Source organism: Podarcis tiliguerta (genome assembly GCF_965153285.1).
Source record: "Podarcis tiliguerta genome assembly, chromosome: 11".
In the NCBI taxonomy this organism is placed as follows: domain Eukaryota; kingdom Metazoa; phylum Chordata; class Lepidosauria; order Squamata; family Lacertidae; genus Podarcis; species Podarcis tiliguerta.
The window spans coordinates 33,126,843-33,152,731 of record NC_139544.1 but is presented as its reverse complement, the minus strand read 5'-3'; the positions used below and the strand labels follow the sequence as shown (position 1 = coordinate 33,152,731).

The 25,889-nt window shown below is 39.8% G+C and overlaps 1 protein-coding gene across 1 annotated transcript in view; it reads left to right on the top strand.

Annotated features, from left to right (window-relative positions):
• Nucleotides 1-25,889, top strand: part of RASGRF2 (Ras protein specific guanine nucleotide releasing factor 2) — an 81,895-nt gene that overhangs the window by 36,809 nt on the left and 19,197 nt on the right. Inside the window, 9 exon segments of the mRNA XM_083404617.1 lie at nucleotides 75-193; nucleotides 7,024-7,184; nucleotides 8,070-8,136; nucleotides 9,683-9,819; nucleotides 12,107-12,189; nucleotides 13,892-14,140; nucleotides 14,949-15,337; nucleotides 19,183-19,308; nucleotides 20,751-20,878. Of these exon segments, the coding sequence (XP_083260743.1) occupies nucleotides 75-193; nucleotides 7,024-7,184; nucleotides 8,070-8,136; nucleotides 9,683-9,819; nucleotides 12,107-12,189; nucleotides 13,892-14,140; nucleotides 14,949-15,337; nucleotides 19,183-19,308; nucleotides 20,751-20,878 (1,459 nt within the window).

Sequence of the window (25,889 nt, the reverse complement as noted above, 5' to 3'; positions counted from 1 at the left end):
TGGGAAAGCTATATTTGCTTTATGCATGCACGTCATTTCTTGAAGCTGAACATTCCCTTTTCTCTTTGCAACAGAGTGATGCATGATGAAGTGAGTGACACAGAAAACATACGGAAAAATCTGGCAATAGAAAGAATGATAGTAGAGGGTTGTGATATATTATTGGACACCAGCCAAACTTTTATACGACAAGGTAAGACCATTTTCTTTAGCATGCATTTCTACAGTATTAAGAGAGCATAGCTGAAAACCAGAGTTAATGTTGGCATCATTGGGAAAAATAAGGGTGCAATATATAGCTGGCACCATAAGTGTGCGATTGTCCAGATACAATTCATGAATATTAACCCCACAGTTTTGGGCTGCTGCTGAGCCCCACTTCTATGCTGTTTTTTTTCCAGGGGTCATGAAAAACAGCAGCACAATAATAGTAAAGCACCCGTGGGAAAGTAACATACACAATAACCGGACTATCGTCTTCAGTGGACCAGAAATTATCTACAGCAACATGGAAAATAGGTCTGTCTGGCCAATAGATGTTGCAGTCCCAGATGATGCCAACATTCGGGCAAAAGCACAAGAGAAACTTGGAGTACTTGAAGCTTTGTCAAATGGTGGAGAGATTGTGAGGAATGAAAACAGCTGTCTTTTGTTTCCGTTTTTCATCTGTGCTTCAGGAACAGCTCAAAATGATACAGTCTGATAAAAAATTTTCCCTTCAGATTGTCTTTTCAGTGCCAGAGCCAGAGTAGGAGAAAAGTTATGAGAGTATTACATTATCTGGTATACCTGAAATGCCCAGGGGCATGCATGTCTTCTGGAAGACCTCTGCTGTGGCTTTTTGTGGAAGCTCAGAATTTATGGTACACAACTATGTGCAGTGCAGGTTAACGTAGTCATATATGTAGGGTATCCATTATCAACTAAATATCTGGCATGAGCCCCCTTTAAGAAAAGTAGCTGCGACCCAGGAGGCCAGCTCCTGGAGAGTTAGAGTTGTGGCCTGGCTGGAGAAGCTTGTTACTCTGTGCAGAATAAAGTTCGTTCTCCCATCCACTCAGCTTGTAGTGAGTCTCTGTGTAAACAGCAGAATATAATACAATGTACACCAGGCACCTTCCAGATGTTATTGGATTCCAGTTCCATCAGCCGCAGCCATCATGGTCCAGTATCAGTTATAGGGATGGAAGGATTCCATTTAGCTTCTCTTAGTTTCTCCTTTTCATCAGTCTAAAATTCAGCTCTCCACATTTATGGATTGAAAAATTCTCATCAGAATTCATGTGAACTGAATCTAATTTCACCTGAAGGGACATAGTTTCCTTGCCTCCAATACACACTTTTATCAACCTCAGTTGCCCAAGTACCACTTCTTCTGTAGCCAAAATTTCAACAACAGGTTCCAGGGGAACCCAAAGGTTTTCAGAAGTACAAACCAAATCCTTCCAGAACAACGTGATGGAAGGGGAACCTCAAGGCAGCCCAGTGAAGTTGAACATGATGAGTAGGAATTAAATGCTGAGTGACTGTTGGATGGGGGATGGAACAAAGTATATTAGAAAAGGGCAAAGCTGGTTGGCTGGAATCCCGAACAACAGCAGCATTTTGCCCTGCAGTGTTTTGTTGCAGGCCCAGTTTATGATCCATGAATGTTTCCAAGAAGAAAATGAGAAATGAAGCTACTGACACCAGTAGGAAAACTCCATTAGGAAAGTCTGTAGCCACTTGCTCAGCTCTGTTTTCCAGCAACCACACTGAGCAAGCGTCATATACTCGATGAAGCTTGCATTTTTTTGGTCTTGTTTTCAAAAAGAGGACAGGCAGTGTTTATCTTAAAATTTCCCACTGTTCTGATTGAAAACAATTTTCTGCTTCAGAAGTTTTAAAAGTGCCACAGATTGAAATTCTCATCTTGTGGAAGTCATATTGAAAAAGCAACACATGACAAAGAAATGGCAAATCCTTGATCTTGTTATAAATATTATTGATGGCTGGAAGAATTCCACACATCTACAAGTTGATGCTTATGCATTTTAAATGCTCTTTTTAGCATTCTGAACAGCTGATACAAAAACAAACAACAGAGACCTCATCTGGTCTCCTAGGAATTTAAAGTGTTCTCTCAGCTGTCAAAGGTTTTCCTCTGATCAGTAGGGCATTATCTGCCAATGATCTGGATTTAAAATGGCTGTGGAAGTGACAGGTGTAAGACTTGGCACTGGCACCAACAGTCAGTGTACCTGGCACTAACTCAACCCCTTTTTGATGGTCCTTTGGATCGCTAATGCTGCAATTCTACACATAGGTACCAGGGAGAAAGCCTCCTTAAAATCAATGGGACTTTCTTCAGCATACAGTGGTACCTCGGTTTATGAACTTAATCCGTTCCGGAAGTCCATTCTTAAATTGAGACCATTCTTAAACCGAGGTGTGCTTTCCCTAATGAGGCCTCCTGCTGCCGGTGCCCTTCCACCGTTTAGCTTCTGTTCTTAGACCGAGTTTGCAAATTGGGGCACTACTTCCGGTTTTGCGGAGTTCGTAAACCAAATAGTTCATAAACAGGGTTGTTCTTAAACTGAGGTACCACTGTATTTATCTTACTTATTTCACAAGATTTATTACCACTTGATTGTCATAAAACCTCAAAGCAATTTACAGAAAGAATAGATAAGTATAGGTTTGTATGTTGAGTCTGAGAAACAGCTTGTTCTGCAAAATGTACAACTATATAAATTTAAATATTTGTTAGAAATTGCATTGCTGGTCTTTAAACTTCTCACTTTCATGGTAACACACAACTTTGCTGAAGCTAAGCAGTGTATTTTTGAATGTATTGGTAAAATTATACTTGAAGACCAGAAAGTTTTACTTTACTTGTGTGAATTTCCTTGTATGACTAACTCCATGTTGTAAGTAGAGTGTAAAAACAAAACAAAAAGCAACCTCCATTCTAATGGAATTATTATGTTGTGTGTAAATTCTCTATGCTGTAAATTCTCTATGTAGCATACCATTTGCCTATACTTCTGTGTATTACAGTATTATCACTGAGTAACTGTTCATATCTGTGCCAAAATTGTGCAGAACCCAACATTGCATGAGTGAACTTCTGTTAATGCAGTGGGACATCCCTTCCTCAACCTTCCTGCAACCCCTGAAACAGATCTTGAGGGTGTATGGAATGCTGCCAAGAGGAGGAGTGGAAGATGGAATTAAAGTCCTTTCTGCTCGTGTGTGTGTGTGTGTGTGTGTGTGTGTGTGTGTAAAGTAGTCTTAAGCATATTTACTTGGAAGCAAGTTTCACTGCATTCATTTGGTTTACATTTTGATTTAAAATAACTTCTAGGCACGTTAAAAAAAACACATTCACCTTCACAGAGTCTCATGTGACCTGATATCATGCTTAAAGCGTTCTTATTTGATTGAGTTAGCCTGTGTGTTTAGCCTTTGTGAGCCAGTGACCCTTAGAAAGAAACAGCATTGGCATGTAAATTTTGCATGCATAGGAGCTGAAGCACATATGATGAATCCATTGGTTGTGGGTCACTTAGAGCCCTGCTTTGGGAAGTGCTTTTTGCAATATCCATCATCTTTAGGCACTTACTTCCTCATATGTATGTATAGGTATTGAGCCTTAATGCCTCAGTAATGTCTGATTCTGCATTGTGTGTGAATTAATAAACTATAGTATAACAACATTTTTAATAGTACCTTTTTATTACTATAAAATGAAATATTGCATTCTCAAAGGCACATATTTTCAGGGCTCTGGACAATGTTATTTAAAAAAGTGAGAAAAATCACTTCACAGCTACTTTAGAAAAATCACCTGTTACAGTACTCTCTGTTCAAAACTTGTTTTGATTTCTTTCAAGCTCTGAGACCCAATACTAGAGAAAGCTGTTTTCCCTCCTGAGTTAAGACAATTTGGATGCAAGGGGTATGAATGAACTTTCCCAAAAATACGTTTAAAAACATGCTTGTGCAGGTTCATCTGAGTTAATGGATGTAGTTTAGGGTCGCGGGTGGCACTGTGGTCTAAACCACTGAGCCTTGCCGATCGGAAGGTCAGCAGTTCGAATCCCCACGACAAAATGAACTCCCATTGCTCTGTCCCAGCTCCTGCCTATCTAGCGGTTCGAAAGCACGCCAGTGCAAGTAGGTACCACTGTCGCGGAAAGGTACCGTAAATGGTGTTTCCGTGCACTCTGGTTTCTGTCACTGTGTTCCGTTGTGCCAGAAGTGCTTTAGTCATGCTGGCCACATGACCCAGAAAGCTTTCTGTGGACAAACCACAGGCTCCCTTGGCCTGAAAGCGAGATGAGTGCCGCAACCCCTTAGTCGCCTTTGACTGGACTTAACCATCCACGGGTCCTTTACCTTTACCTTTATATAGTTTGGGACCTAAGATTAGTTGGACCTTGGTTTAAACTTCCATTCTGCTATGGGAATTTAAGGTATCTTCACATTTTTAAGTCCTTTGTGTGTGGGGGGGGGGTTAATTCTTCGTTTGGAAGATTGTTATTGTACCTTTGCAAATTAAATATATATATATTTCCAGTTGGCTTGTAAATTAAAAACAGTAATAGAAATTACACATAATGGATAAAATTCTTCGGAGGGGAGGCAACCTTGGCTAGTTGGGCACCACTTCCTCCCACCATGTTTTAGAGAGACTCCCAATATTATGGAGAAGATTTGCATAGGGCACAAGCACTGTAAGAGAAAGGGCGGGCTCAGAAAGTCACCCCCCCCCCTTTGACTAGTAGGAGTGACCCAGGAGAAATCTGGGCCCCAAGTGGCAATCTTAACAACTGCGTGGTCTCATAAGAAGATCCTAAGCAATTTGCTAGGCCTATACCTATATATCAGTGCCATAAATGAGTAAAAAATTGTTCTGGTACAATGTGGAGACTGTTTGGTGGCCGTTATTGTCTATTTGAACTAAAATAACACATCTTGGGCACATATTTTCAGGATTCTGGGCAATGGAAGTAAGGTTTCTCATCCCACTGTTGTTTTTTTCTGTGTCTCAATATTGCAATATAATTGCTGCTGTCATGCAGGCTAAGCTGCCTTTCAGCTATTACAGTGGCTGATATTTCATCAAATGGCTCCTTTAAAATGGAAAACCTTTTAAGACCCAACCTGAAAAGCAGCAGTCCCCAATCAGCGGTTTCCACCAGAATGATGCTGCAGTGGTCCTACCCCACCATAAGCCTTTTCAGCTTTTCAGAGTGTACCTGTTTTGACAGAATGGCTGCCTCCATGACAAACCTACTTATCCCATTATATAATCAAACTGTCACTCTTCTTTGTATTTTATCCCTCTACTTGAAGACATTATGGTTAAATTATTTTTATTCCAATAGCTATAGCAAGAAAGAAAAAGAAACAAAGAATCTGTTCAGGCCCCAGTCCTACCATTAAGCAAATGTGGGAATGCAGGGAGGAGCATAACCCCCTAAGTCTAGCTTGCTGGCCTCAGGTGTGGCATAGAAAGCTGCTCCTTCACCAGTATTGAAGTAAGATTTAAATGCCACTTCTGTGCATAAAAATGGGGAGAATAACTTGGATGCCAAAAGATCTGTGTTGCATATTTGCTAGGAACTATACCACACTCCACCCTGCTGAAAACTTATATTCAAAAAAGCAATGATTTAAAAACAATTAAACATTAGTATGTATCTGCCAGCAAATTTTTTGATGCTACCGTGCCAAACATTGCCACGCTCCTGATGCACCTTTACTTGCAGGATGGAAAGGAAGGGAAAGCAATTGTAAATTCTCAGCACACACTTTTCAGATTTCTGTTCAATGTGGTTTGCTTGTATTGTTTTCTGGTTCTGGGCAAATCTGAGGGTTCAAAATAAAGGGGGGAAATCATTTGTTCAGGAGTGCACCAGAAATAGTTAAGATCACAGCATTAAAGCATTGAGGAAGTAGTGAACACAGAAAGGAGAGCAGCAAATAGTCTGCAACCATCTGTGGAGCAATTTGGACCGCAATTTCCCCCAATTTATCAGATGATCCCTGTTATCGGGTAAATCCAAATCTACAGGGGAAAAGCATAAAGACTGGTGTTGTCTGAGAGTAATGTCATATGGACTACACAAATAAAAAGGAGAAGGTTAACAGCTGCAAACACACAGTAACCTCTGGTGAGGACAAGTCCACAGGATGAGATAAAAAAAATAAATCCATTTACAAGACATGTTGAAAAATGGACTTCAGTAGGTATCAAAAACAAAAAAACAAACAGTAGAGACGGCAACTGTCTGGCATGTAATGGGAGGAACTTCTATTAATGTTTTGTCATTATTTTATTTTATTATTTTATTATTATTTTAATGTTTCTGTTCTTCTGGAAAAGTTTTAGAGATGTATAAAACAAACTTTTAGTAAACAGTCCCACCGGTGGTTGCTTTAAGATCAGTGGTTGGAATTGCATTACTTTGTTATCCTGAGAGAAAATAAGTACTGGTAATTTTGAATAGCAAAGGCAAATTGATTTTTGCTGTTGCCCAGAGAGTCTAGTTATTGGGTGATTAAGAAATATGAATGAAGTATTTTTTTTAATTGTTTGCTGAATTTTGTCTTACAATTGATATTCTTTTTGTGTAATTGAAATGCTGTAGCCCTCTACAGTTAGGTTGCTTAAATTCCGTTGACTTCAGTCCTGTGCATTGGCCTTAAACTGCCTATGCACAGGATTACAGTCAAACATTTTCCTGCAGGATAACCCATTGTAGTGTTTGTTGCACCACAGCTCCTATCATCCCTGACTCCTGGCCATGCTGCCTGGACAAAGATGGGAGCTGGCCACAACATCTAGAAAACACCACACTGGCTACTCCTACTTTAGTGAAACCAGTGTAATTAGGATGGTCATCTCTACTTGCCGCACATGGTGTGCTAAGAGAGATATACATAATATCAAATAGATAATGAGGTATAGAATGTGAAGGACTCCACTTATTAATCTTATATTTACAATGTACCATTTGCTTTTGTAATCACTAGGTACTCTTATTCAAGTACCTTCCGTTGAGAGGGGGAAACTTAGTAAAGTCCGCCTGGGATCATTATCTTTGAAAAAAGAAGGAGAAAGACAATGTTTTTTATTTACAAAACACTTTTTAATTTGTACAAGGAGCTCTGGAGGAAAGCTGCATCTACTTAAGGTACAGTTTTTTCATAGCTACGTCATTTACATTTAGCATGGTGGAATGTAGAGCATAAAGTTCCGAATTCTGGTGTTTCTCACAACATGTTACATTTCATTACTGCATGGTAGTTTAATTTAGGACATGAAGGATTTTATGTATTTCAGTAAATTGAGCCACTGAGGCAATGCACAAGAATTGCCTGGAAACGGTATCTCAGTATGGGAAAACTTATAATTTGAACAGAGTGTTAGCTTTTCTAAACTAATTGAAATTGAAATCTGGCCACGGAAATGTTACAGGAACAATTTTATTGCAAGGGACACACCATCCATTGCACGCCTTCAGCAACCAGCTGGTCGCATGGCTTAACGTGGCTGAAGGTTGGATTGGCCCTCTATATATATATATAATGCCGTTTCCAATGATATAGCCTTCCAGTATAACTTTACAGTGAAATACTTTTCTTGAATTATTCCCCTACGTGGATTGAAACTGTAATGTATTCAAATCTGAAAAAAATAGGTCTGCATTAATCTGTTTTTCTGTTTGGGATTCAGATACCTTATTTATTATATTCACGTATTTCTCCCATGGAGTTGCTAGGCTGGTATGAATGAGTGTGCCATGCCATTAATCCTATCAGTAAAATTGATTTTATTTGCTGTTGGATAATACACTGTAGAATTATTTTAATTGGAAAAAGGAACACATGCAGCTTAAATTTATCTTCATTTTTTTTTTGGAATTAATAATGTTCTTGATTTTTGCAAGTGTGTCCAGCTATTGGAACAATCCTTTCTAGGAGACTGTGTAACATTAAATTGCATAATTTTGCATAATTTTAAGTGAGGGAGAGAGGATAAAATAGATTGCTGAAAAAGGTATTATTTATATCCCTAGGCAGGAGGTGTTCTCTCGTTAATAGAATGCACACTAATTGAGGAGGCTGATACGAATGATGATGACTGTAAGTTATATCAAACTGTTTAATATAATTATAATGTTTACACAAACATTATTGTATTTTCCTGAACAATTTATAATGAATACAGTCCCCAGATAATGTGTCTGTCGCAGCTCCCAAGAAAACACAGGATTGAAATCTACATACCACAAGCCTTTCCTGCCTCTCATAAATTGGTCGACCTCTACTGCTGCTTCCATCAAAACCACTTCCCTCAGTCCACCAGAGGAAGGCAGACTGGGATGGTCATAACTGTGCTATACTCAGCAGCTGTTTGGCAGGCTGAGAGGGGTTTGATTGCCAGTGCCAACGACTGGAGAGCAGGAAGCGGTGCAGCAGTATTAATATATATATATATATATATATATATATATATATATATATACACACACACACACACACACACACACCCTACCCATCTGGCTGTGTTTCCACAGCAATAGTATCTCCTCTCTCCAGCTGCTTGGTGCAGGAAGAAGGGAGGACTGCTACCCAGAGCCAATCACCTAGAGGATGAAGGGGAGCACACAAGGGATCACTGAGATTGTATTGCACATCTCTCTGCATGTATGTGGGTTCCCTGTGGTGTGTGTGTGTGTGTGTGGTGGGGGGAGAGAGAGAGAGATGTGTATGTCTGAGTGGGACCCAATACTTAACAGTAAATGCTGCCCTTGCGGCTGAAAAAGGTTGTCCAGCCCTGCAATAAAAGGAACGGGAGTGTGCCTAGTTGTTTCATATGAATAGTTGATTTTTAACTGAGAAGTTGGATCAGTAGAAAGTTGGGCAGATTGGGGATGTTGGGGAGGTGGGTCATTGCATCATATCTGATTTAGACCACAATCCAGCGATCGGCAGGAACTAAGACTGCAGTCTCAACACATATACCTTCAAGTTGGCCCCATTGAACTCAGTGGGATTTAAACTCTAAGATATAAAGAATGATGCTCTCAGGTTCAAGTTGCTAAAACAAGAAACCATATGAGGTTTGGGTGGCTTCCTAATTAAGAGCAAACTGCTTGGTCCCTGGGGCACAAACTGGGCCTCTAAGCTTTCCATTGCTGTAGGTTTTCCCAGTCATTTCAGTGGAAGGTAGAATTCTCTATGGGTAGTGGGGATGCATCCATGAAACTTTGTTAAACAAAAATGGGGTATATTTGCATGGAGTTCTGTGCCCTTTCTGTGCCTATAGAACTTCATATTGAGGGACATGTGGACCAGAAATCGAAGCACTAGTTTCGTAAGCTGAAGAACATTTTAAACTTATTTTTCTCAATCAGCAGCTTCCCATGCTGTATGGCAAGCCGTTTCTGAAATAATAAACATCATAAACAGTTTGTGGTATTCCCTGGGAATCCAGTGTTCAAAGTAGAAAAAGTAACTGTGCTAATGAATAGCCCTGGCAGGGGCCTAAATCACTCTTTGGAGTCTTGCCACACTATACACAAACAGATGCTGCATGCAGGACAAATTTATCTGTGTTGTGCCTTGAGTTTTTATGCGCCTCAAATTTCCATCTGTAATTGCTTTGTTCTTTGCTCCCTTTGTGAAGCGAAAGGTTCTGGGCAAGTATTTGGACATCTTGACTTTAAGATTGTGGTTGAACCAGCAGATGCTCCTCCTTTTACCATTGTCCTGTTAGCCCCTTCACGGCAGGAAAAAGCAGCCTGGACAAGTGACATTAGTCAGGTAATTTCACTTTCTTGGAGATTACATGTTTTACTCAGCATGCAATAATAATTTCACGGCTTGATATGTAGGAAATAGAATATTTTGGTATCAGTAACAAAATAGTGTGACCGGGGTTCAACTAAAAAAATTTGTAACTTGCCCATGTTGAACTGGTGCTAAAGGTAAAGGTAAAGGGACCCCTGACCGTTAGGTCCAGTCGTGGCTGACTCTGGGGTTGCGGCGCTTATCTCACTTTATTGGCCGAGGGAGCCGGCGTACAGCTTCCGGGTTATGTGGCCAGCATGACTAAGCCGCTTCTGGCGAACCAGAGCAGCGCATGGAAACGCCGTTTACCTTCCCACTGAAGCGGTACCTATTTATCTACTTGCACTTTGACGTGCTTTTGAATTGCTAGGTTGGCAGGAGCAGAGAGCTCACCCCGTTGCACGGATTCGAACCGCCAACCTTCTGATCAGCAAGTCCTAGGCTCTGGTTTAACCAACATCGCCACCCGCGTCCCGAACTGGTGCTAGTTCAACAATAAAATCAATAATAAATAAATAAATAGACTTTGATAGTGAAGGAGGAAGAAACAGTTAAGAAGAGAGACAATGCAAGATTAGGCTACACCAACTGCACAAAATACGTGTACCTCTTCGAAGGGGTGGATGATTTTGGGTTAGGAATGCCATGAAGTGGAGTACGAACCCTTTTTCAAATGAGGGGCAGACCATGCCCCCTTCTCACATGAATACCAGCACCTGACTTCATGAAAAAATGCTAATTGCAAACACAACCAATTACATTTAAAGTAACTCCTGTAAGGTTGCAAGCCTCATTCTAGTTACTTGAGAACAGTTCAGTTGTGATCTGTAAGCTGCTTGTGAAGCAAGCCAAAAGCAAACAAAGGGACATTCATTTCCCCTCTGCTTTGGTAATATGATTGGTGCTGCAACCTTTAATCTATTTAACTGGTACATTAATCAACTAAAGCTTTAATCACAGATTAGAATTTGCCTCTGATTAATTGGTGGGACCGAAACTAAAAAGCAAAGTTCCTTCAGGATATCCAGATATACTGGTTTCCTCCTCCTCCTCCTCCTCTTTGTACTGAAATTGATGTGAATTAAACTTACTGATGGCTCCCTCCCACCTCCATTTTTATCATATTAACAAATATTTGGATTGGATTTGAGTCATGAATTTGCCCTTGAAATCTTTTTTTTAAAGCTCAATATTCATAAAAATGTAATAAATCCCCCCACCTGGTATGTCCTGAAGCAAATACTTCACCTTTCTATTAAAGGTGAAGCAAACACTTCACCTTTCTATTAATAATTTTTTTTAAAAAAATCACTAATGGTTGTCATCACATTACATATATTTGGAAATACAGAATATGTTGTAGAGTATGGCATCTGTGGAGGGACGCGGGTGGCGCTGTGGGTAAAAGCCTCAGCGCCTAGGGCTTGCCGATCGAAAGGTCGGCGGTTTGAATCCCCGCAGCGGGGTGCGCTCCCGTTGCTCGGTCCCAGCGCCTGCCAACCTAGCAGTTCGAAAGCACCCCCGGGGCAAGTAGATAAATAGGGACCGCTTACTAGCGGGAAGGTAAACGGTGTTCCGTGTGCGGCTCTGGCTCGCCAGAGCAGCGATGTCACGCTGGCCACGTGACCCGGAAGTGTCTCCGGACAGCGCTTGCCCCCGGCCTCTTGAGTGAGATGGGCGCACAACCCTAGAGTCTGTCAAGACTGGCCCGTATGGGCAGGGGTACCTTTACCTTTACCTTTTATGGCATCTGTAACAGAATGTAGGTATTAAAGCAACAGTAGAATTATTTACCTTACTGAACTCAGCAAATAGCAGGAGAATAACCAATAATCATGACATCTCCAAAGTGCAAAGAAAAGGAAATAGTAAAGGCACACAGTTGTAATTATGGGATTAGGAATGGTAAATGGAGTTCACTGTTATGCCCCCTATAAACCTGAACCGGCCCAATCAGTCTGCTCAGCCTTCATGCCTGGCTCATAATAAGCTTTACTCAGCACCAGACCTTCTTGGAGAGTCTCCAACACCAGAGTACCCCTTAACATTAAGATTGTGACAGGGAGGGAATAGCATTATGGAGGTTGTTAATGTGTTCATCCATTGCCAGGAACTCTGGGAAGTCTAGTTTTCTGTTCCTTCTGGCTCAACAGATAAAGCTTTTCATTTACTGTGAGTATAGCAGTTGAGATTTACAATATATATATATTTTAAATCATCATCCTATATTTCCACTCCCCTTTGTCATTATCTTATGCAGTGTGTTGACAACATACGGTGCAACGGTTTAATGACCATAGTATTTGAAGAAAACTCCAAAGTCACTGTGCCACATATGATCAAGTAAGTTTGCTGATTTCGACATGCAGCCATACTGTGGGAATTCTTGCATTATCCCTCAAATGCAAAATTGAAACCTTGCTGTTTTGCTTCACTGCACTATTAATCCCATGTTTCACAAATGCTGCATTATTTGTGGGCCTACTTTGTTTGCTTTTCAAGATTTAGAAAACTATTAGTCTGAATAGTAATATACTAGTTTTTGTTCTTGAAATCATTGTTATAATTTTACATTTAATGTGTGTGCTACTTTATATGTGTTTGTTTTAAGATTTTCTTTAGACTCTGGTGTTACCCTGGCAGACACAATCAACCTTAGACTCTGTGGGCAGTATCCAGTGAAGTAGATCCATTAGCTGCTTGCACAGTGGAACTTCCCCTCCCTCCCCTCTTCCTGCATGCCCCTTGTGCCCTCCAGGGGATTGAAGGAAACCCTAGAACAGATTTAGGGGGGGCACGTATGAAGAGGAGGAAAAGGGGAACTTCTGTTGCATAACTAAAAATCCTTGCACTAGGGTGATAAGAGTCGTACCTTGGTTCTCAAACTTAATCCGTTCCGGAAGTCTGTTCCAAAACCAAAGTGTTCCAAAACCAAGGCACACTTCCCATAGAAAGTGCAGTGGTACCTTGGCTTAAGAACAGCTTAGTTTATGAACAACTTGGATTAAGAACGCTGCAGACCTGGAAGTAGGTATTTTGGTTTGTGAACTTTGCCCTGGAATAAGAACATGTTTCACTTCCTGTTGAGTGTGTTCCATTTGTAAATTAAGTCCCCCGCTGCTATGTGAAAGCACGCCTTGGTTTAAGAACGCTTTGGTTTGAGAACGGATGTCTGGAATGGATTAAGTTTGCAAACCAAGGTACCGCTGTAATACAAAATGGATTAATCCTTTCCAGACTTTTAAAAACAACCCCTGAAACAGCAATATAACATGAATTTTACTATCTAACGAGACCATTGATCCATAAAATGAAAGCAATAAACAATGCACTGCAGTCACACAATCAATCAATCAATCAATAGCTGAGCTGAGTTCCACACAGTCACAAAAAACAAAACAAAAAGAGCCACAGAAACAAAATCGCAAAATAAATAGCAACAGGCAGATCTCAGCGTAGCATACAAAACGGAAGTGTGGCCCTCAAATTGGAAGCGTAACATTCAAAATGGAGCACGTTCGGCTTCCAAAAAAAGTTCGCAAACTGGAACACTTACTTCTGGGTTTGCAATGTTTGGGTTCCAGGTTGTTTGAGTACCAAGGCATTTGAGAACCAAGTGCTACCCTGTTCTACCCTGTGCAGCAGGATCCCTTTCACTGCAAGCCTCTCCACTGCCCCATGTAGAGCTGCAATGCTGCTGAAAGGCCATATATGGTGTAGTGGAGGCTGGAAAGTGACAAGCACATTTATTCCTGATTATAAAACCCACTTGGAGTACAGTAATACAAATTAAAAATGAAATACAAAAGCCCCAAGGATTTTGGGATACATCCTACTGCATTCTGCTAGAATAATCATTGGGGCTTTCCCACACATCCCACATTTAACTTTTGGCTGCATAGGTATGAGTTGCATAAGGGTATAGAAAAGACTGTCTTTTATATTTTAAAAAATGACAGCATCTTAAAAAAAACACCAAAAAAACCCTGAGTACGACTTACGAAATGATGTTTAATAATAGTCTTTAAATAATTATATTATGTAGATCTGATGCACGTCTTCACAAAGATGACATTGACATCTGCTTCAGCAAAACACTAAACTCCTGCAAAGTGCCCCAGATTCGTTATGCAAGCGTTGAACGCCTTTTGGAGAGATTAACAGACTTGCGATTTCTCAGTATTGATTTCCTTAATACTTTCCTACATACTTATCGCATATTTACTACTGCAGCAGTTGTCTTGGAGAAACTGTCGGATATATACAAAAGGCCTTTCACCTCAATCCCTGTTAGGTGAGTTCCTTTCTACTCATTATGTTCTCGTGAGATCTCCTGTCATAATAGACCCTGCAAAATGCATTGGACAACAATTTTACATATGTTTGTTTCTATGCTTACATACTGCTTACTCTTTCGGCCATGGGAGAAGGAATAAAACCCAGCTGGGCTCAAACATCCATCCTGGACTTTGTAATGCCAATCATTTCATACCTACTGGTATGGTAGATGTTCTGTTTTGGAATTTGTCTCTTTTAGTTTCCAGTATGCGCATAACCATATTTCAATATTATGCTTGCATCTTACACACATTTATTTCTTTAATTTGTATATTGCTTTCCATCTAAAGATCTCAGGGCAGTTCACAGCATAAAAATAAAAGCACAGAATACATAATAGAAACAAGAACAAAACAAACCCATAACCCACTCTCCCAACAATTCATACATGCCATTTCAGCTTTATGTGGTTGAATACCAGCCAGTTGAAATCACACAAATTAAATGCTTCCTCCAAATCTCCTTCCTCAAATTCCAACTCTCCACAAAGTTTGATGCAAGGGCTCCTGGGTTTCCACTTGCAAAGGCTCATGGGATTGCTAGACACTGTTTTCGCACCATTTTTGCTGTTCTCTTGCTCTTTTAGGGCCATTTTTGCCCTTTTCGTGCCATTTCCAGGATTGCGGCGATGTGCACGTGCTCTAAATATGCGTAAATGGGGAGTTGCCTGTACGTGCCAAAATACAAGTGACCTGTGTTCCTTTATGAGTAGCTTTTAGCATGCACTGTTCAAAATCCGTTCTGGCCTTTCCTTTCTCTCGTAGATCTTTGGAATTGTTTTTTGCTACTAACCAAAACAACAGAGGAGAACACCTGGCTGACGCAAAATCACCACACCTTTGCCGCAAATTCTCTTCCCCTCCACCTCTATCACTCTCTAGGACTTCCTCGCCTGTCAGAACCAGAAAACTATCACTAAGTTCTCCACTAAATTCTAGGATAGGGGCTTTAGATCTGTCTACGACCTCTCTTGCCAGTAGTCCTACCTCAACATACAGCCCTGCCACTTCACCACCACCCACGCTATCTAAAGTACCACTGGACCTTAGCAAAGGCCCTTCATCTCCAGAACAAAGTCCTGGCTTTGCAGACGAAAACTCAGAGAATCCACGTATTGAGCTTTGCAACAAACTAAGGAGAAGCATCCGAAGAGGTATTATATATACAATATATTGTGTAATTAAAGGTTGCTATTTTGCAAAGAAATGTGGGTGTGCTGGTACAAGGGAGGTGGGCATGCTTATGTTTTGAGCATCACCCACTGCTCGAGTGCACAACTTGAAATCTTCTTACCTTTATGTGCACAAAGGGGAAAGGAACAGTGGAGGGATAAATTGGCACATGCTGCTGCTTCTTCACTGGGAGCCAGTGTGGTGTAGTGGTTAAGAGTGGTAGTCTCGTAATCTGGTGAACCGGGTTCGCGTCTCCACTCCTCCACATGCAGCTGCTGGGTGACTTTGGGCTAGTCACACTTGTCTTGAGTCTTTCAGCCCCACTCACCTCACAGAGTGTTTGTTGTGGGGGAGGAAGGGAAAGGAGATTGTTACCTGCCATGAGACTCCTTAGGGTAGTGATGAAACGGGATATCAAATCCAAACTCTTCTTCTTCTCCTTCTCCTTTAAAAGACCAATGCAAGAAATGTAGAAAGAGGGTTTTCTAGAGCTGTAAGATGCAAGCCCCCCTTAATCTGTGTAGCTCCCTTGGCCAGTTATTTCAACAAATCATGGCTGGAATTTCTGGTCCTGTTCTAGGGTAGCTATAGGGCTCCTGCACCTTTAAGATCTGCATAGAAGAAAGAATTCCGGGAGGTGTAGCTTACATGACAAGCTGCACCTGCAATTCCCTCTTCGGTGCAACTTTCAGAAAAAAAATCTATTCACAAATAAAATGAAAATTAGCACTAAACTTGTGCAATATTCAGCTATATTTCTGGAAGTCATTTTTATGTTGTGTGAAAACGCAGATATAATGCGGAAATCAACAGTTTGGGGAAAGTTGGGAAAATGGAATAAAATGCCACATGAATAAAACCTTGGATGACTTTAAAAAGGGATTGGGCAAATACATGGGGCTTTAGTCTTACCCATGTCTATTGGTGTTTTTATGTAATTTGTTTATCTGTTCTCCTGGTTAAACATGCAAATTCTAACCTGGAAACTGGTGCTCATGAAAATTTCTCTCAGCCTCAGTTTTCTTTTCGTTTTTTACTTACATGAGTTGTATTCTTCTCTCCCCCCCCCCCCAAGCATAGCCCCTTTTTATTTCTTTGGAGAAACCTGACAAGAATTGCTGTAAAACTGAAGAAAGCATAATTCCTTGAAAAGGATATTTTTTTTAAAAAAAAGCTCCTTGGTGAGACACTTAATACAGTCTTCATCAAAGGATTTGTCACTATAGAAAGTAATATATTGTTTAACAAGAGATCTTTTAGATTGATATTAGTTATAATGTCAGTGGTAATTAGCTGATCATTAATTAAATAAGCTTAAGGAATGGTGTCAGAAATAATACTTCTAGCAAATAAGAAGTTAAGCAAGTTTAGATCTCATTTGCAGATAAAAAATGCCTAGGAGATTTTCAGCAAAAGTTAGTATCTGTTATTATGTATAACAGTTACAGCTGGCTTTTTCTACTAGTCTCTGTTCATTTGTTAGGTACAGTGGTACCTCGGGTTACAGACGCTTCAGGTTACAGACTCCGCTAACCCAGAAATAGTACCTCGGATTAAGAACTTTGCTTCAGGATGAGAACAGAAATCACGTGGCAGCGGCACAGCGGCAGCAAGAGGCCCCCATTAGCTAAAGTGGTACCTCAGGTTGAGAACAGTTTCAGGTTAAGAACGGACCTCCAGAACGAATTAAGTTCTCAACCTGAGGTACCACTGTATTGAAATGCAGACTATACCCTATGTAATAAATTCTACTGTGTTAGCTAATAACTATGTATGGCCTGAGATAAAACACATAGTTCAGTTCTCTGTTGACATAATTATTTAGTTCTACAGCAGAATCCCAGTTATATAATCTCAGCAGTGTCAATGAGCATTATGCAGAATGGAAAAGCAAAATAATACTTAATAACAACAACAACAATAATAAATTAAAATGACGTAAGTTATTCCTGATGCCTAAGCTAGTGACTTCTTGCCTGAATATGCATCAAGAATAAGGCACATGGAAAGTTAACTGTGTAAATGAAAAGCACCAAAATCAAACAGAATTATGCAAAACAAACAGAGACATGCAAGTACAATGAATTTCCATGATTTATTCTGCTGATTTTTATTTTCTTGGTTGACAGACAGAATATATGCAACCTTAATCTTTGTTAAGGTTTGTCCTCTGAGGCAAAAGCATCAGATACAGTGAGGATTTTGATAACACAAGTGAGAGAAGCTCTCAGGTGGAATTAAGAGTTTGATACAGTAGAGAAGTACATTGGATACATATATATAGTTTGATAATTCTATCCTTCATAATTAAATTCAACCCTCACCAACAAAGGAAACTAGGAAAGTGAATACATGTAAAAATAATTAAATACAATCTGCCTGGTTTTTAGGTGAAGAACTTTGATTTTTGTATGACACAAGCCTTGAGTAAGAAAAGACTTTTGAAGCAGACGTATCAAATCCTATGAGGATTTTGGTAACAAAAGTGAGAAAAACTCAGTAGTAGCATTAGGGTAATACACTGGGAGATTATGTTTTGCATGTAGTTTGACAAATTACGCTTCAGATTTAAACTCTCTGTTTACCAACAAAGGGGGCAAAGGCAACAGGAAAGCAAAACAGTTGAGAATACTTTTCAGTTCAGCATTTGAACAGGTCTGATACAGCAAATACCTGTGAGGACAACATTGAACTGAGGGCAGTCTTGCAGATAAGAACAACCCAAAATGATGTTGACAGTTTTATTTTAAATAATGGCATGTGGTACCTAATAGATGAAATAAATTTGTCACCACTTCTAGAACTGTATGGAATTCTTACCACAACACAGAGAGTGGCCATTCACTCTCTTTCACCTCAGTTGTTCTTTTTGAATCCATAAACTCTGCAGTGCTGTTTGTTTTAGATTCTGGTGAATCTAATAGTTGAATTGTTTGTTTCCTGTCTTTAACCTTGTTTCTGAGATTTAGTGTGTACCACTAGACATTGGTTTGGGTAGATGCAAAATCATGAAACTGCTATCTTCATTATTGATAGCACAGCCTATTTTGTTTTAAATTGGTATCCTCTATTCCCTTATTTATAAGCTTTATAGTTACTTGTGTCATTGGTTTCTGTCAGTGTCAAGTACCCTGATATTTTATCAATACTATTAAATTTATGTGAGCAGGTGTTGCACTTGCATAACCTTATTTCCCGAATTTCCTAAAGGGTTGTCTCAGAACATGTTACATGAGCGTAAACTAAAGTTCACTGATAAATGATAAACTAAAGTTCACTATAAAATGATGTTGGCTGGTAGAAGTAAGGGCTAGTATCCCAAATACCAGGAGCTCCCAATGTGCAAATAGAACTTCACATGAACTGCTTATCATTTTTAGTGCTTATCATTTTTAGTGATGAAAAATGTGCATGTAAAGCCATCTTTTTTCATGTGCAGAGCTTTCATCAACATTGAACACAACAAGGAAGACCCCGCTGATCAATGTCCTATGATCAATGTCTTAAGAACAATATTACTTTGTTCCCCATATATTTATATTAAAGGTGATTTTATAGTTGACCATTATACAGGGTTTCATTAATTTAAATACATTAGTGGGTTTTTGTTGTTTTCAAACCAAATGTTTCAATCATTTTTTTTTCAAAAAATCATTTAAAATGCATCTGTTTTGTTCAGAATCTGCACACTGAAAAAACAACCTTTTGGTTTTTAGAGTTTAAGGAGGTGTAGCATAATTTCATACCTGATATGTGAAATGTTTTATGATTGAATTATAAAGACCACTCGCTATCTCTATATTAAAGTGCATACTTCTTAAAGCAGCGGTTCTGGAATCTGTATCAGTGGATCGCACTATCCCAGAAAGTGCCTCAACTGTGGATACTCCTGAGCTCTCCCCGTGTAGATCTCCTTCGACTCCACGACATCTACGTTATCGACAGCCAGGGGGTAAGGTTAAGCTAAGCAAAACTTTAATACCTTGCATGGTTATATCAAAAGGACCTTGTAGTGATAATAAATTTCTAGCCAATTTGTTCACTGTCTATTTCTGTTCTTTCTGCAAAATGGAAGAAAAGAAGAAGATGTGAATAACACCATTCCAAATGATTAGCATTTGAGCAGCAAGAGAACGAAAAGCATATTTGCGTTAGGATGCGATGAAATGTTCTGCAATATTTTGAACTAGATGTACATTTGTTCGAGAAAAATATTGACTTGAGTCTTATAACTGACAGATTTTCCTGAACCAAACTGAGGGCACATATTGTGCACTGTGTATGGTGATGAGATGTATGATACCGATCACTGTTAGTGGGAAATAAGTCTATTTGTGTGGCACTGAAAATGTACAGATGGTATTCTAATTACTCATTACAGGATGTGAATAAATTGCTTAACCAGGAGTGAAATTCTTTTGGTAGAACTCCAGTAAATCGTGTGTCCCACTAACAGATGCTTAAAGGATGCAACATACTGACAACTTGGTCCTGAACCCAACACTTCCATTGCATGAGCCGGAAGTAGCTTCTTTCTCCTTGACTCTTTTAATCAAATCCATAGTAGAATTTTTACATCTCTCTTGGGAATCAGGCCATGCGGAAGTTCAGTATGATTAGAAATTGAGCGTGGAATCTGATTGCGCCTTCCCCTCATGGAAATGCTTTTTCATATATATTTTTTAAATCATTTTTCATTACCATGTCTCACATTTCATTGATTATAACCATACATTCAATCACTGACTTCCCTTCCCCCCCTTCCATGGTTCTAATTATTTCTCAATTAATACTTCATATTCTAATTTCCCCTTATGTTCATATTTCTCTCTCCCCCTATATATTTAATGCTTTAGACTGCTGAATTTACATTAACCCTGCTGACATTTCAGCCTGATTAACATGATTCTTCAGATATTCTGCAAACATTTCCCACTCCTCCTTAAATATTCCATCTTCCTATTCTCGTATTCTGTTAGTTAAATTCCTCTCATGGAAATGTTTTTGATCCAGCTGGTGCCTCTGCCAACAGGTGGGGAGAGGGGATTTTTACCAGCCCCCTGTCCCAAATGCTGCCCCCTAAAAATGTCTTCTGGAGGGTTGCCTGCCCTTCTGGAACAGCATGGGAGTCTGCAGGAGGAGGTGCGAGTTGACCAAAATATATATTCCTTCCTCTTCTGTTAGCAGAGGCCTCTGCTGAATCAAAAACAACATCACAAAATTTTCTGTTTGTTTTTCCAGCAGGAAGGTTTGCTTGTATATATGCATGCTTAAACAATGTTTTTTCCTCTACCATAAAAGCATACATGGAGATAGATATCCAAGCTTGTGGTTTTCATTTACAAAACAATGCTCGCTGTTGATGTTGTTTTATTTTTGTTATTTACTTTGCAGTACAGGCGACTGACAACAGTCATTGTTCCGTTTCCCCTGCTTCTGCTTTTGCTATTGCTACAGCTGCAGCTGGGCATGGGAGCCCACCAGGTGAGCCTTCTGGTACCCAAATTTTTTGGGGGGTGGGGTTGAATTACTGAGCACTAGTAAGTGAATGCAGTCAATATTTGCAATTGAATATTTGCAGGCTGCTCTGGGGGGCTTTGGTCCAAAAGGCAGCATAAAACTAAGCTTAACTAACTGAGAAATACTATACCAATTCAAAAGTAAATCCCATTGAATTCAATGGGGCTTGCTGCCACATAACAAGATACAGGATTTCAGGCTAAATGATTGACAAATACTTCTTTGAAATATTCATCACTGTGCTCATGGTGAATGAATGAATGAATCTTTATTTGCATCAGCCATAGCAATAAAACAACAATATGATATACAAAGAATAGAAATAAAAAGTCAGTTATATAAAATAACATTTTAGGGTTTTGAATCAGTAGTCAAATAGTGGATCTTATTCTAATTGCCCCAGCTAAAAACCTTGCAGCCTTTGCTGTCACCTGCTCATCTTGATCTGCCAAGAGAAAGGACGCTGTGGCAGTGACTGGGCAACCCAGAGTGGACAATAAAAGAGGGGTGATAACCTCATTCCTCAAGTCTTTATAAAGAGTGCAAGCCAGAAGGGTATGCGCCATCAATTTGGTACTGCCATCTCCACAGGGACATAAGTGTTTTTTGTGTGGAATCTGTTGGAATCATCCCTCAAGTACAGCCAAGGGCAATGCATTCAATCTTGCGAAAGTAAAAGTGCACCTGTATTTTAGAATTGTTAGGTTATACAGATAGGGTGCCAGAGAGTCAAAATGGGTAGGTGGAAAATTGTCATACCATGGGCAAAATTTCCTTATTGTGGCCAAGTTGTTCTGACGCTCAATATCATTTAGGCGCTGGCAAATTAGACTGTTTGCTTTACTAAAACCCAAAGTGAGTAGCTGTTGTAGTGATAAACCACAGGAGTGAAGTTTTTGATAGACAGTTTTAGTCCAGGTGCTCTTGTGACAATCTAGGGATATTAGACTGGGGGGATTTAAGTTTAGGCGAAGCCAATCGTTAAGTGTCCTGTGCAAAATCCGCAATTCCATCAAGGGAAGATTAGCCTCTAGGCGCAATGATGCGTTTGGGACACAGGGTGGTACAGAGAAAATTTGCCTTAAGAACTTTGATTGGACAGCTTCCGTAGATCCAAGGTGAGTGCCTGTCCAAATCTGAGCCCCATACAATAACTGTGCTAGGGGTTTAGCTTGGAACACTTCCAGGACTGATGTTTACCACCTTTTGTGTAGAAAAAGTGTGCCAGAATTTTGGCGCTTTGGGACGCTTTTTCTTTGCACATTTCTGGTGTGCTCCCCATGATCCTGTAGACTGGAATATAAGGCCAAGATATTTGAAAACTTTGACCTGTTCAATTTGCTGGTTGTCCATGCGTCATCTATGGGCCCTATAGTTTCTTAAGAAAACCATTACTGTTCTCATGGTGTACATGGGTGCCAGTCCTGTAGCCAGAAATTATGTGGTAAGCAGGCAAGGAATAAGTTGTAGAATAGCCAGTCTGTAAAGGCAGGTCATTCAATACACTTACATCAGTTAAATTATTTCTTAGATAGCAATTCAGTAGAAACCAATTCAGTCTGCATGCTTTTCCTTGTATCGCCACATTGAAAAGGACTAGAGACTTGCTTTTACAAATGAAAGCTTAGAAAGGGTTCCCAGAATATCACTGGCAGGTTCAGCTGGCGGGGTGGTATGGGCAGGGCAGTGAGGCTCACCTCACTTTCCAGCACTGAGTATATTTGCCAGTTATTGAGAGGGGCAGGGATGAGGAATGAGGAGCTCAGCACAGTGCAGGTGGGTTTCAGTCATCTGCCTTCAACCAAGTAACTGAATGATTTGCTCCAGCAGATTGCTGGTATGTGGTTGATTGTGTATTTCTTTTGCTCTTCTAGTGTTTACATTTTTACTGTTGTTTTTATTTTTTTGTTTTGTGTTGTTGCACACTGCTAAAAAAAGTTCTACTGCTACAACACTGGGAGAAGGATGAAACTCTTCAATCTGTAGTTTTGAAAGGTGAAAGCATCCTCTCACGTTTGCCATCTAGCACACCTTATTGGTGCACAATATGTGCTGTTTTTGCTAGAATGAAGCATGGCAGTGTGTTTCCACTGTATTCCCCATTGATTAAAATATTGGGATTGGCATTTCCTCCCTAGTGTATTTCTACCTGAAATTTACATATTTATCATATTTCCTAAAGTTTGTCTTTAGACTGTTTGGGGTGTCAATAATAGGCAGAGAATTAACGTGCTTCAACCTGTCCTTGAATTTTATACTCGGGAACATTATTTCTTTTTTTCTTTCTTTTCAATATGCACGAATTCTGTGATCAATTTGAATAGACTTCTATTTTTGTTCCAGAACCAAGAGCTGTTTTGAATCTAGAGAACTGTTGCTTAGCAATTTTATCAACTGGTTAGGCAAATGCTATCCTTCAAACTGAGGGGAACTGCACCATGCAGCTTTTATTAATCAGCAAGCTTCTATTAAAATAGTAATTATTGGAGGAAGAGAAAGAAGACTGCGCCCTGTTAAGAAATACATCTTCAACTGTAAGGGGAGGACCGAGGCCACTGGCCCCTCTATGGCAGGTCATGGGGTCCTTTCTGAATTAAGCTGCACCCTGCAATTTAATTAGTGCAGCCTGTAGTCAGAGAATAGAGCAAAAGAGAGGAAGACAGTGCATGGGCAGTGATGCTTTCGGCATGTGGTAGAAAGCTGCAAGAAACACCTAGTCTTGAGCTGTAAATTGGAACAAACAGCAATCCACAGAAAACCTAATTGCCGTTTGCTCCAATTAAGCGCTAAAGAGCAGTTTTCCCTGGGAGAAAGTAGTGCAACAAGAGGAGGTGTGGATAAGCCCAAAGTCACTGGTGAGGATTCTGAAAACTTTGCATGTTAGTATATTCACTGTATATTGAGCTGCCAAAATTACTAGGCTAAAATCTTGAAACTTGCTGATAGTCTTTTCTGCTGACATCCTTGGCCTGATTTTTTGTTTTACTGAAAGCACAGTTCATATTTCCTTTGACTTTCATATTTGCATGGGGGGGGGGGTTCACATCGCTGCCTTAGAGCACAATGAAGTTGGTTGTTTTTAAGGTACATTATAGAGCTCTCTACACCCTAGCTGTTCACATCAGTATGGGGTCATCAGTGTCAGATTTGTTTCTGTCTTTACTCCTCTGCAATGGTGTTCACACATTACATAGATTTATATTTGCTGGGCCTTTTTCCTCCGTTCCTTTACTTTCTGAATCTGCCTAAAGCTTGGGTACACTAAATTGATGTTTTCAGTGTTCTTTCCACTACGATTCCAAGATCTGTTTCCTATGATAGTCACTATGAATATAGACACCATCAATGTCAATGTATCAAACTGTTTTTTTCATAAAATGCATCCTTTTGCACTTAATTGAGATTGCTGTTGCTAATTAGCATAGCCCTGATATTATCACATTTAATACTTGCTACTCTCTTTATTTATAACATTTTCATGTTTGTTTGTTTTTTTTGCAAAAAGCACAATAACATCATTCTGTCTTTACAGTAAAATGGTTCTTTAGATGGCTGTTAATCATAGGATTGCAAAATCTCCGCTGCCTAAATGTCGGGAGAGTCCACTTGGGAAACCCCACCATTCAACCTGTGCATTATGTAATATGATATATAACAAGCAGAACAGGTGGCCAACTAGTGAAAAGATTTCTAAAAAACAGATAGCTGCAGGTGACTAACCACAGCAAGTCAAACTGTGCTGCAAAGGAAACCAAAAATTATGCACAGCACTTAGTCTATTTTGCAGAATCATTATTTTCCAATCCCAAATAATTAGTCAGACCATGAACAAGCAAAAAATGCATTTAGTAAATGCTCCAAAGAAAAATAAATAATAATTGCAAATGACACAAAAATGAGCAAGGAAAAAGATAATTGAATCTGCAGAACAGACAATGATAAATACAAAAACAATGGGGCTATTAAGTATGATAAACCTTACTGCCGAATAATGAGGGTAACTAAGTATAAGTGGAGCTGACAATGTTTAGCTAAGGACAATTAACAAATATATTGAATTAATTAGTGATAGGCAGCCTCATGCTTCAAAGAGGGAGATAAATATGCAGAAGCTTCCAAGACCATTTGTTCCGTGCAGTCAAACACTGTGCATAGAAAGAAAAGGGAAGGTTGCGACAAAACAGGGAGCTATTCATGGTCAATCAAATGACCATGCGTGTCATGTAGAGGAGCCAATATTTGTTCAAATTTGTGCATCTAATAAAGTGCATGTGCTGACTCAGGTTATATTAGGTTAGCCAACAAAGGCAGTTAGAGAAGGTCTGCCAAAGACAAATATCTCTGGTATAGGTATTTGTCGCCAAACAGCTATGAGATGGTCAGCTTCTTACTTTTGGACATACCTTATGTATTATGGGAATTGTTCGATTTGAGCCAAAAAATGTAAAATAATCGGATAAGTTCCAGAACAAACTGCAGTGCATAGTCGTCTCCTTAATAGGCCAGTAAGTGCTGATATTACACATTTATTTTAAGGGTTAAGTCACAGTAGAATACTGAATCATACCAAAGGTCCACTATCATCCTAGTTCCCGCAGCAACCAATCAGATATCTCTAGGAGATCTTCACTAGGGTTTGATAGCCCTTCACTGCAGTTGTACCTCCCAAGTATTTCCTGGCAAATCACCTCTGAACACGGGCGTTTTGTTTAGCTATCATGGTTAATGATTCTTTGTGCAATTCTCTAATCCTGTTTTAAAACCATCTTAAGATCCCTGCGACAGGGTGAGCTCCCTTTGTTTGGTCCCTGCTCCTGCCAACCTAGCAGTTCGAAAGCACGTCAAAGTGCAAGTAGATAAGTAGGTACCGCTCCGGCGGGAAGGTAAACAGCGTTTCCGTGCACTGCTCTAGTTCACCAGAAGCAGCGTAGTCATGCTGGCCACATGACCCAGAAGCTGCAGACAAAACGCCGGCTCCCTCGGTCAGTAAAGCAAGATGAGCACTGCAACCCC